At 43.4% G+C, this 11,681-nt stretch overlaps 2 protein-coding genes across 2 annotated transcripts; one reads left to right on the forward strand and one right to left on the reverse strand.

Moving 5' to 3' along the window:
* Positions 1 to 484: 484 nt before the first annotated feature.
* gpr75 (G protein-coupled receptor 75) lies at positions 485 to 3,067 on the forward strand. The gene is made up of 2 exons (XM_080507117.1): positions 485 to 660; positions 977 to 3,067. Exon 2 carries the CDS (start codon positions 1,096 to 1,098, stop codon positions 2,737 to 2,739), a length of 1,644 nt encoding a protein of 547 aa, XP_080363243.1. The 5' UTR covers positions 485 to 660; positions 977 to 1,095; the 3' UTR covers positions 2,740 to 3,067.
* A 208-nt stretch (positions 3,068 to 3,275) lies between these two features.
* Positions 3,276 to 9,769, reverse strand: erlec1 (endoplasmic reticulum lectin 1). Its single transcript, XM_080508046.1, has 14 exons — positions 9,560 to 9,769; positions 9,369 to 9,473; positions 8,710 to 8,790; positions 8,491 to 8,568; positions 8,349 to 8,412; positions 8,188 to 8,234; positions 7,882 to 8,105; positions 7,594 to 7,735; positions 6,879 to 7,040; positions 6,387 to 6,446; positions 6,001 to 6,125; positions 5,832 to 5,909; positions 5,636 to 5,711; positions 3,276 to 5,092 (listed from the first exon to the last, which is right to left on the reverse strand). The coding sequence occupies exons 1-14, from the start codon at positions 9,698 to 9,700 to the stop codon at positions 5,021 to 5,023; spliced, it is 1,455 nt and encodes a 484-aa protein (XP_080364172.1). The 5' UTR covers positions 9,701 to 9,769; the 3' UTR covers positions 3,276 to 5,020.
* Positions 9,770 to 11,681: the final 1,912 nt, after the last annotated feature.

The following is an 11,681-nucleotide window of genomic DNA, read 5'->3' on the forward strand; positions in this document are numbered from 1 at the left end:
AATATTCCAGTTCATAATAGGGGTAATATTCATGTTTTCATATGGCATTTATCAGGTAACCCTCATTTATACCTCTACACAGAGCGAAATGAATAAAATACGTCGCGTTGCCATGGCGACGAGAAAAAGAAGCTGCGGTAATATTTCTGACGTGTCAAAATGGTGCAACGTCCACAGTGTCTTTGGGTGGCTTGCATTACAGAGAATATTTATAGTATATATATAGCTATATATTTTTTTAAAGACGGTCTTCCTGGTGTTTTAATGTAAATGTGTATTTTTTTTTTAACCGACGTACTATTATTTGAATGCAGTAGTTAACCTCATGCCTCGATACGTCGACAGTGACTTCATACTCATTTTTCAGTGCACGTCCAGTGGCCGTCGCTCTTCGGTTCGAGTGGATTTTAACGACGGAGAGAGAGAGGGAGAGAGAAAAAAAAACGGGAATACGCTCGCACGGATGTGCAGAAACGCTGATATTGTTCGCTGGTGATCGCCAATGGACGGCTCTGTTGAGGACGAGCCGCCGTTGAAACACGTATTTTTTTCCCGTGGAAGCAGCGCAGCGGTCGCTTACTATCAAAAGATGGACTGTATCAAATGATGAAGATGATGGTGGTGGTGGTGATGATGATCAGGCACGACCGATTACAGATGGTATGTTATATTTTGTCACCGTTTGACTGAAATGTGATATACATGAAGATTTAGAGCGCGTGTGTGTGTGTGTGTGTGTGTGTGTGTGTGTGTGTGTGTGTGTGTGTGTGTGTGTGTGTGTGTGTGTGTGTGTGTGTGTGTGTGTGTGTGTGTGTGTACTGTGTACACAATTGACCAAATGCAGTGTTGCATAGACTATTTCAGCTTGTATTTAGCATTCAGCAGCATCTTATGTTCATAGCTTTTCTAATTTAAGTTTAAGCCATGAATGCATTAAATGCTGTACATCTGACAGCTGACTGTGTATCCTCCATAGCACTCTACCCAGGTGGACGCAATGGCGGAGGCAGCAGGTCCAGTGATCATCGCGTACTTCACCGACGAATAATGCTGAAATTGAAGGCTGTGGGATCCTTATAAATAGCCAAGAATACAATGAACACCACTGTTACGCCATCAGACCTGGTGGATGTGCCAAGACAGCAGACCCTCAATGGCACCGTGGTCACACAAACTGCTTCAGCGTGGGCCGTGATCCACACTGCTACCTTGACCTTTTGCTCTCTCCTCCTGATCTTCATCTTCTTCTTGGGCTCCTATGGCAACCTCGTGGTGTTCCTGTCATTTTTTGATCCAGCATTTCGCAAATTCCGTACCAACTTTGACTTCATGATCCTCAACCTGTCCTTCTGCGACTTGTTCATCTGCTGCGTGACTGCCCCCATGTTTGCCTTGGTGCTCTTCCTGGATGCAGGAGGTGGTGACGGCGTCTCCAAGAGTTTCTGCTTTGCCTTCCACTTGACCAGCTCGGGCTTCATCATCATGTCCTTGGAGACGGTAGCCGTCATTGCATTGCACAGGCTGCGGATGGTTTTGGGGCAGCAGCCCAACCGCACAGCCTCCTTCCCCTGCACACTGGCCCTCACCGCCCTGCTGTGGACGTCCAGCTTCACCATGGCTGCTCTCCTCACGATGAGAGCATATCCACGTAGAGACGGACCCTGTTTGCCCCATTTTGGCCTGGGAAGCGGACAGGCCAGAGTTGTGTTGTACGTCTACCTGGCAGACTTTGCCTTTTGTGTTGCTGTGGTGTTTGTGTCCTACCTGATGATTGCTCAGACGCTAAGGAAGAATGCACAAGTGAGAAAGTGTCCAATCATCACTGTCGATGCCACATGCCCTCCGCCCCCACCACCTCTCATTGTAGCAGGATTTGAGAGCATGCAGTGTGCAGTTCAAGGTCCCTCACTGTACCGTAATCAGACTTACAACAAACTGCAGAATGTACAAACACACTCTTATGCCAACAGAACTGGCCAGCCCATTGCTCCAGGAGCCGCTCAAGGAGCCACTTGTTGTCAGCTGGTCTCTACAGTCAACTTAGCCACAGCCAAAGACTCGAAGGCAGTTGTCACCTGTGTGGTTATCGTGTTTTCTGTGCTACTTTGCTGCTTGCCAATGGGTGTTTCACTGGCACAGGATGTTTTGTCTCCAGAAAGCAGTTTCACACATTACCAGTTTGAACTGTGTGGCTTTGTCCTAATTTTCCTCAAATCTGGGATCAATCCGTTTGTGTACTCACGGAACAGCGCCGGCCTTCGCCGACGCGTCTTGTGCTGTATTCAGTGGGCTGCTCTGGGCTTTGTCTGTTGCAAGCAAAAGACTCGCCTCCACGCAATGGGCAAAGGTAGCCTGGAAGTCAATCGGAATAAATCCTCCCATCATGAGACCAACTCAGCCTATGTACTGTCACCCAAGCCCCAAAGGAGGCTGGTAGACCAGGCTTGCGGGCCCAGTCATTCCAGGGATTGTGCGGGAAGTCCAAGAGCCACAGGTGCACGCAAACCTCGCCTTCCAAGTAGCTCTACTCCCATTAACACACGCATTGAGCCCTACTACAGTATATACAACAGCAGCCCCTCTGCAGGTCCCAGCTCCCCCACCAGCCTGCACCCTGTCAGCTCTCAGACTTTTGCCTTTGCCAAATCGTACGTAGCCATGCACTACCACACTCACCAAGATGCACTGCAAGACTTTGAAAGCACCTCAGTGCACCAGATCCCCATTCCCTCAGTTTAACTGAACAGGCACAGGAATGCTTGGACAATCTTGCCATGGCTTTATATCAAATCGAAAAAGGACATTTTACTTGTTTGGAATCCGTATTTAATGTTTTGTTCTGTTTTGCAGCTCAAAGACATGTTCAGTGCGAGATTCAAAGAATCGGTATGATCAGCTTTGTACACATTTTCACCTTAATGTGCCCCCCCCCCGCCCACAAATTCTTTTGCACGCATGTGCCATTATAAACCAACAGTGTGTAGGTCTTCACTAAAGCCAAAGACAGGTTTTAGGTGTCTTTGATTCCTTCCCCTGCCTGGTTGAAGTCGCAAAGTTCTGAAACAGCTTCTGGTCTCAACAGGCTTCTGTGAAACTCAGCTCAAGCCCACAAACTATTGTTGATGGCATGTGGCTGTATTTTGATGAACTTTTGCTTCTTAAGAAAAATGTGTTTGTGAGCCTCATACTCTTTATAAACACAATAAATGTTTGGCAAGTGCAGGGGATCTTTGCGTTTAATGTTTTCACCACAACTGTCCAATTAATGGATCATCAGAAAACTGATCAGCAAAACGATACAATCACGTTGAATTTAGATGTCACCTTGGTAAATACACTGGCATTTTTATTTTTTGTGATTCCTCACAAAGGTAGGTTTAGCTGTAATGCACAATGCAATGAATGTTGACAGCATTCGATGATGGTTCCTTAAACATACTGTAGCCGTCTGGAGGAAATGGGTGGTGCACATGATTGCTGTGCGATTGTTAAGAATGTGGAAAAAAAAAATACTAAGAAAGGGTTTCATAAGTGAAGAATATTACATTACACAGAGCATCAGCACCCTCTGGTGGCTGGAAATTTAGCAGGCTGAACATTAAGGACTCATTTCTCATGAGCTTCTTGGAGTCAAGCAGATTCTCAGGTCACATCTAAAATAACTATACAAAGGTACTTTCAAAAGTAAGCAAACCCCAGAGAAATTTCTGTCTTTTTGACACTCTTGAGCAACCGACATCTGACGCAGTGAATATATTGTCATAAAATTACAAATGATCCATATATATATATTTCTTATTTCCAGGTGGACCATCGCAGGTGTAGATATTCATCTACAGTGCACAATGGAGCAGTCGTTAGTATTCATGCTTCAGTGTGAGATTGTCATAGCCGAGCCAGTCTCCATACAGGCTCGTGACACCACAGTCCAAACATTCATCTATGGTTAACTGGTAACCATAAATTCCTTGTATATATATGTAAATGTCTGTCTTATACCTGCCTTTTCCCATGGGATCATCTCCAGTGCTCTACATCTCTGTCTTGAATGAATCAGCACAGAAGATGAGTGGTGGGAATTTAAGGGCCTATCGATATCATTATTTAATATTTTTTCTGAATTCGGAAAAAAAAAAGTCACAACTTTATTCTATTAAATGGCATAAGGATAAAAAACAGAACACATATTTTTAATAAACTACAGGGAATCATTCTTAACCTGCAGTCTCACATTTGTCCAGTGACAAGACAAACAAGGTTTCATGTGTTAGTTTTTTCTCTATTTATTGCTGTAAATACTTGGGTTTGTTTGTTTTTTTTAATCCAAGTGATAACAGCAGTGATCTGGATCCCAGTCTGCATCTTCATAACCACAGAACACCTTGGTCCGTGGGCTCCTTGAAAAAGAAGCACACAGACCTTCTTTGCATCTTTTGCACTCAAATGAACTTTTAGCAATCACTTCTGTAGCGATTTTACAGCACCCACTAATGCATAAGTTACACTCACTCATCTGGCGCATCACCACAGCACACAACCTTTTGTCATATCGACAAGCTCAAAGTGGCACAATCACCCCCAACCAAGCACACACGCTCAGGCAAACGACGACAATACAACTATTGGAGACATTGATGATGCTCAAGACGATTCTAAATCCCCTGATTCAGTACTTATTTCCTTGCAGTTATTCTACACAGAAGCATAGATATGAAGTTCAGGCAGTAAATCCCCCAGCCTGTGGTGTGAGGCACCGACTTCTTCTCATGGTTTGCACTGGAGCCTGCGCTCGCCTGCTGGATCTGGCTGGTGTGGATTCGCCTGCTGCACAGATCGGTATGAGAGTTCTAGCTGCACTCCGAGGCCAGATAAAAGTCCAGGCTCAAGATCCAGTGTCCCCTCAGTTTTGGCTTTTTCGTGCAGCGTTGCGGGAACATCTCCGCTCCTGCATCTGTTCCATGGGCGTCCTTTTCCTGTCCTTCATGTATGCTTGCGGTAATCTGCTTTCATTTTTTTTTTCTTAGCTGGAGACTGAGAGAAGTCCATGTTCATCAGCAGTATCAAGTATCCTGCATATGACTGGAGATTCAACCTGGGGGGCACACACAATCACCCAGTCAATACATTTCAATGTAGTGCCAGTCCTTGACACACAGGAAGTTCAATTAAACACTAGATCTTTTATGCTTGGCTGCACAATAGCATCGTGGTTTGTGCCCTTTCTTCACTGCAAGAATATCCTTGATTGGAGTCTCTGTCCAGAGTTTGCATGTTCTTAGTTGGGGACTCGTTTGCGCCTACTGTCCTGAAAACTTAACTGCCAACTCTAAATTGCCCTTAGCTGTGAATGTGAATGAATGAGAGAGTCTTGGAAAGTTTACCTCTAATTCAAGAATTTTTTAAAATAACTTCCAGACATGGTTTGAAACCAAAATGGACGTCTATCACCTGATGAGCCCATTGTATCATTTTCTCTGCAATCAACTGTCCCATTATTGTTTGAGACAGCTCACAGAAGTGTTCACCGGCTTTCTTATATATAGTAATGAACTTGTTACAGATGTACCAAAACAGATATAAACTAATACGTCCTCAGCAAAAGCCGGAGTTAAACATAGCACATGGTTTAACTTACCCCGAGCACATACTGACAGGTTTGAGGCTCTAGCATGTAGATGGTGACAGCGTGGGGAGACTCTGACTCCTTGCATCTGAAATAGAGACGAAAGCTGATCTGAGTGAATCATATAGAAACCGGAGTGGGTTTATCTCTGCCACATGTTGACCCCCTAGGGCAGTCACACTGACCCAGAGTGCAATGGTTGACTCACTTGAGTTTGACAATGACCTGTCTGGGCTTCCCTGTCAGGTCACACACATCCCCGTGACCGTAAAAGTGCGAAACCAACCTAGAAAGTAAAAGGAAAAAAACAAAACAAAAAATCTGTTGTCACACGTTAACTGCAGGTTGGTTACGGTTCGAAAATCTGGAAGACCTACTTGACTTTCTGCACGCCGTCATCTTTGAGCTGGTAGGATCGAGCCACATTCTTCTTGGCCCAGTCAATGTGCTCCTCTGCGTTCCAGTTCCCCACCACCACAATGTTCTTTCCTTGTTCTTTGTCCTGGGACACCAAAGAATATTCTCACTGCTACAATAAAGCATCAGCATCCGCGGCTCTTCGACACAGGTTTTAAAGACCACAGGCTTAAAGACTACAGACTACAGGGTTAGAGTTTAAGTTTTGGTTATAATTTCTGCTTTTCATGTTGTTAAACTGCATTTAATACCCCTTTTTGTATTTATCAATCATTTTTATAAAACGACAAATGATGCAGCGAAATTCGAAAAATCAACACATTTAGATAAAAATGTAACTTCCCACCTCGTGGTACTGATGGACATGTTTTCCGTAACAAAATTCATATTTCCACCAGCCGACACCCTGAAACACAGACGTTCAACATCTTTTCATGCAGGTTCTTACAACTCGCATAGTTTCACAGAACAACTGATGAACTGATACGAGGACAAAGAAACAGAAAAGATAAGAAAAGGTTAACCAAAAGTGATTATAAAGATACAGTCTAAAACAAAAACCTTTAAGGGATAATTAATCAAAATAAAATATTAAAAAGACATGGTAAAAATGACTAAAAGGGAAAACATTTCATTCAAAGCACAATAAATATCCCAAAATTAAAAATTACACAAAATTGAAATTAATACAAAAAAATAAAAAGCATTCATAAAAGTAGCGAGTAGGAAGCATAAAAGCAATGAGACAAAAGGATACAAAAAGTTTATCAAAAACGATCATAGGTCACTGAAACGTTTATGACGCAATGCTGTAGGTCTACAGACAGACATGCCTTACCCCGTGCAGACAATATGAGCCACTGAGGAACTCCTTTATGAGCTGGTCGTCCGTTAACCGAGAGATGTGAGTGGTGCCGACTGTGGCCTGAGCCTGCCCTGCCACAGTCATAGGCTTGTGAGTGGATGTGAAGGCTTCCTCTCGGACTGGTGCCGCCTCCTCCTGTGACACGTCAAATGATTAAATGAGCCATTTAGGTCATTGTGACTGTAATCCTTCTTCTGGTATTGCTCAGTTAGGGGTTTCTACAGCCGGTCTGCCTCACTGCCTCTGTAAAGCTTGTCACTGGCCTTGTTCTTCTCCTCTTGTCTGGCAACTACATCCTCACTATCTTTTCCCCTCCATAGCTTTCACTAAACCACGTCCCCCCTCTTCTTTCTCACATTCCCTCCAGACTGTCTCTTGAATAAACTCATCTTTAATGCTGTCCATACTGCTCACTGCCAACGAAAACCTCCTCAGATAGGTGATCTCCAGTTATTTCAGATCCCTCTTGACACTCATCTCCATTCAGTCCACTCTGCCTTGTGAAGTCCTCACCACCCCTCGAACACACTTTCCATGGCTTTGGATGGTTGACCTAAACCACTTAGATACCTGCTTCTTTGCCATCTCTACTTCCAGGCATGTTTACTATTTGACCATCCTCCTTGCCATTCCTACTCTGACTGTGTTTTTAGTTCAAGGCTTTTTTCCTCCTAAGCTCACAGCTCACCTCTCGCGTCCCGGAAGATGCACTGAAGGGTGGCTTGAGCTGTTCCTCTTGTTCCTTTTCCAGTTGGGCGAGTCGCTGGGGCCGCAGAGGAGAACCTGACAGAGCCTGGCAAAAGATGGCATTCACCGGGGAGGACTTGAACCTGCAGGGGACATGAAGGAAGCAGTGAGATGCCTCAGTACTTCTGCAGATAGGGAAAACCCGAAGTTGACAATACTCGCCACAACACAATAGAGATGAACCCTTTTTCAGTTTAACAGTAGTATGGTGTCACTTGAACAGATGTACCTGTACTTTGGGTGAGCACAGAGCAAAGGCGTCAACACCACCACCTCGTATTCACAGGTGGTGACCTCGGCAACGGACAGGATCTCGTGCTTGGCCTCAGGGTGGCAGACGTACAACACGGACGTGGAGCGAGGCTCGTCCTCTTTCAGCACGCAGGGAGTCCCGTTTCCCATCTCCAAGGAGTAATAAGCAGTCAGCTGACCTTCAATATTCTTAGAGGGCACCTAGACAACATTGAAAACGTCCCATCAGGCAAGCAATGTGAAGGCCGTCCACTTAAACTAAAAGTTTCATTGCTAAACTCACTTCTGTTTCTGCAGCTGGCTTGTCACTTTCTGTTTCTTCCACTTGATCTGAAATGAATGAATTGCTTGCTTGAAAACAACAAATAACTTCATAAAAAAAAAAAGATAAATTATCGATTAACATGACTTCATTGTTGTGGTTATGTTCACAAAGCACCTCACCCGTTTCTGCTGAATTACTCTGCTGAGCCAGATTCCCCAGAAAGTATTCCTGGACATTAATTTTCTGAGAAACCAAATGTTTTTAGTTTTATTTTCAATAAATAAAACCAGTCATTTTTCATTTCTGCCATCAAACACCAACCTGGCCCGTCTCCTTCTCTTCATGGTACTGTCGTATATGTTTCCCATGGCAGACTTCATAAGTCCAGTATGACTCGATCTGCAACGTGAATAAAGGAAAAGCAGCTTTAGAGTCACTACTCAGTATGTCGATGAACCAAAACTGAAAAATTAAGAAGACTGTCATGGTCCACTGACAGAGCATGAAGTTAAACGGTATAGAGTTGCAGTGCAGCCTCACCCTGTAGGAGCAGCTGCTTCGTTTGAATAGTGGCTCAAGTAGCTCAGAGGGCGTGGGCCCGCTGTACTCCTTCTGATCATCCTGAGGTAACAAATAAAAGACAGGGGAGTGAGAAAGATGAGAAAATACAGGGATGTCACATTATACAAATATTTGTATGCCATATTGCAGACAAATATATGCATTTTTGCTAATAAACGAGTTTCATTGGCAATATTATTTTCCCTCAAATTATGGCTTGGCCAACTTACAATGTCTACACTTTTAAAATGATATAACATACACACATCTGAAATATGATAGAGATTGAGGGTGGAGTCAGTAGAATATGAAGCCATCTTAGAAGGAAATGATGCTATTTCTGAGCTCATCAATTTGGAATTTACACGACACACACTTCTATTGTTGCATTTGCCACGAAGGGATGTCTGAAATGATTTACCAGGCAATGTCAGGAGAGTCACAATGAAACAATGTGACCACGGAGACATGGAGTCTTGTCAAGGCAACAACATAATCAGAAACAAACACATGAATCAACATGACAAGTGAAAGTAGCAGCTGGGTCCTTGTAAAACATTTCTGAAACATTTGTAACGCCCATGTAACCCTAACCCTGCAGGGTCACATTGTCAACAGTGAAGTCTGGAGCAGCTCACCTCCTCTCCTCCAGTCAGTGAAGGCAGCAGACATTTGTAGTTCTCCTTTTCTGCTGTGGTCATGATCACAAAGTCATCTTCACTGTACAGAGCGCCTGAAAGTGGCTGCAAACCACAAACACCCGTTACTCTCAATGGGAATGCAATGACACACAGGCGACATGATTATAAGGCAAAGAGAGGAGAAGCACCAGCGTGAATTCCGGTCCAGGCCAGGAGATCTTAAAGGGGATCTCGTCTGTAAAGGAGGGATATCCTCCTCGGTTTGCAGAGACGCCGCCGGAGACGTCCAGCAGCTCCCCGACGAGCAGCAGCAGCAGCCCGGCTGTCATCGCGCCTACAGCCCGCTCCTCATGGAAGACAAGAGCCTGATCTCCGCCACACACACTCACAGATGCCGGGGGAGTCCAACGTGCGGGGAAGGTCCGGCTCCGCAGACCTGAAGACGGATGTCAATACGGGACCAACCGCAGCAGGAAGTGAATTGTTTACATGCCACGTCGTGTTCCGGTTGCGCGATGAGCTGAAATGACGACACCGCCCCCTCGTGGCGAAACGAGGTACTGACACAGCAAACTGCAGAAACTTTCTGCTTTTGGGTTCGAACAAGGACACAAAGTAGAGCAACCCAACATGCACAACACAATTTCTTTCTATGTTATGGATTGTTTTTCAGGTGAATGCACTTTATTTTAACCATACTGACACGTTTCCGCTGTATCTGCAGCCTACCTCAGAGTGTGGACGCTCTTGGATTACAATGGCGGCCTCCTCATCGGGTTAACATGCAGGCGCACAGGTAAGAAATGCTAATTTTAGGAAAGTTACAGTGGAGATTATCCTAAATCTCTGGATAATCTCCAAGTGTTCCACGATTATAAAGCAGAATAATCAGGGAAGGCCGTGAGTTTTCTTCTCTATGCTGTCACACTTACAATCCCAATTCTCGAGGTGAATCAGAATTATATTGAAGTTGATAAAAAAAAAAAAAGCCTTTAGTACAACAATTTTTTTTTAATTTATTTTGAATGCATTGGTTTTATTTTATTTAAAAAAAAAATTTTTTTTTTCATTCTATTTGTAAAATTGTTCAAACATTCTTGTAAGTCATCAAAATCTCCACCGAAAGTTTATGGTGAATTATTTTGTGTCAGTCAGTAAGTTTTGTCACGTTTTAGCCAAGTTGGTTAAAAATGTTGGTGTTTTTTGTCTCTGTAGATGTCTCTGTAAAACAAATATATTTTCTGTTTATACCCCCCCTCTACTTCCAGTTTTGTTTAGCTGAATGTTGCTACTTATTGCTGCCCTGTGCATTGCGTTTCAGATTCTGATGGCAACACAAGTTAAAGGATTGCTGGTCCCACACACAAAGAGACACAATGAGGTATGTGTGCAGAGGTATGAGTTCTTATTCATAAGAGCAGATCCATGGTGTTGCTGTGCTGCTTGTTCAGATGGAAAGTCTTGACTCTGTTTCTAATCTGCTTATTGTGCCTGCATGTGGGGCAAAGATGGGAGCCCAAAACCATCCATTATGCCCACATTTTACATCTGTGACATCCATAGAGATGCATTGAACATCCAAACAACCCAGGATAAACTGAGGAGACAATTTGTCTGAAAAAAACACTGTTCATGCCTTAATACAAAGGCAAAACTTTGATTTGCGAAACAAATGAATAAGAAATCAAATTGACAGACTCCCTTATGTATAAGCAAATGAGCAAACAATACCAGAGCCACTGTATATGTCATTATTTTCTTTCCGTTGGTGATGTGGTTATGGCTTCATTGCTGTTATGCAGAGAGCCATTTATTAATCCAGCAAACCTTCCAGTAGATATACTTCTGTTTACATACAGATGGTTTAGTTGCATGTATGTCTAATGGATTCTGACACCTACATTAGGCATTTTGCATGTGATGGCAACATGGTATAAACTACTCAGTGAAATTAAACTTATTTTTTGCGCATTTAATTCAATTATTTCCCCATCTTGTTTTTTGCGAAGTGAATACTTACTAGTGTGAATACACCTACTAAAGAAGGAGTATTTTACTTAATTTCCATGTATCAATAGATTTTGGTCACCTTTGAGGCCACATGGAGGAGTAGTACTTGGCACTATGTTAGATAAAGTTGTACATAAGATGGATTGGATACACTATTATCTGATCTGCTTCTTCAGTAAATTGTCAAACAGTGACTGATTGCAACCTGTCATGACATCACTTAGAAAGTGATAGAATTGGGAAATATTATGGGGTGTATTGAAGAAGCTCCAATAGCAAATTGTGATGCATTTTTTAGCA

Source organism: Blennius ocellaris, assembly GCF_963422515.1.
Source record: "Blennius ocellaris genome assembly, chromosome: 13".
In the NCBI taxonomy this organism is placed as follows: domain Eukaryota; kingdom Metazoa; phylum Chordata; class Actinopteri; order Blenniiformes; family Blenniidae; genus Blennius; species Blennius ocellaris.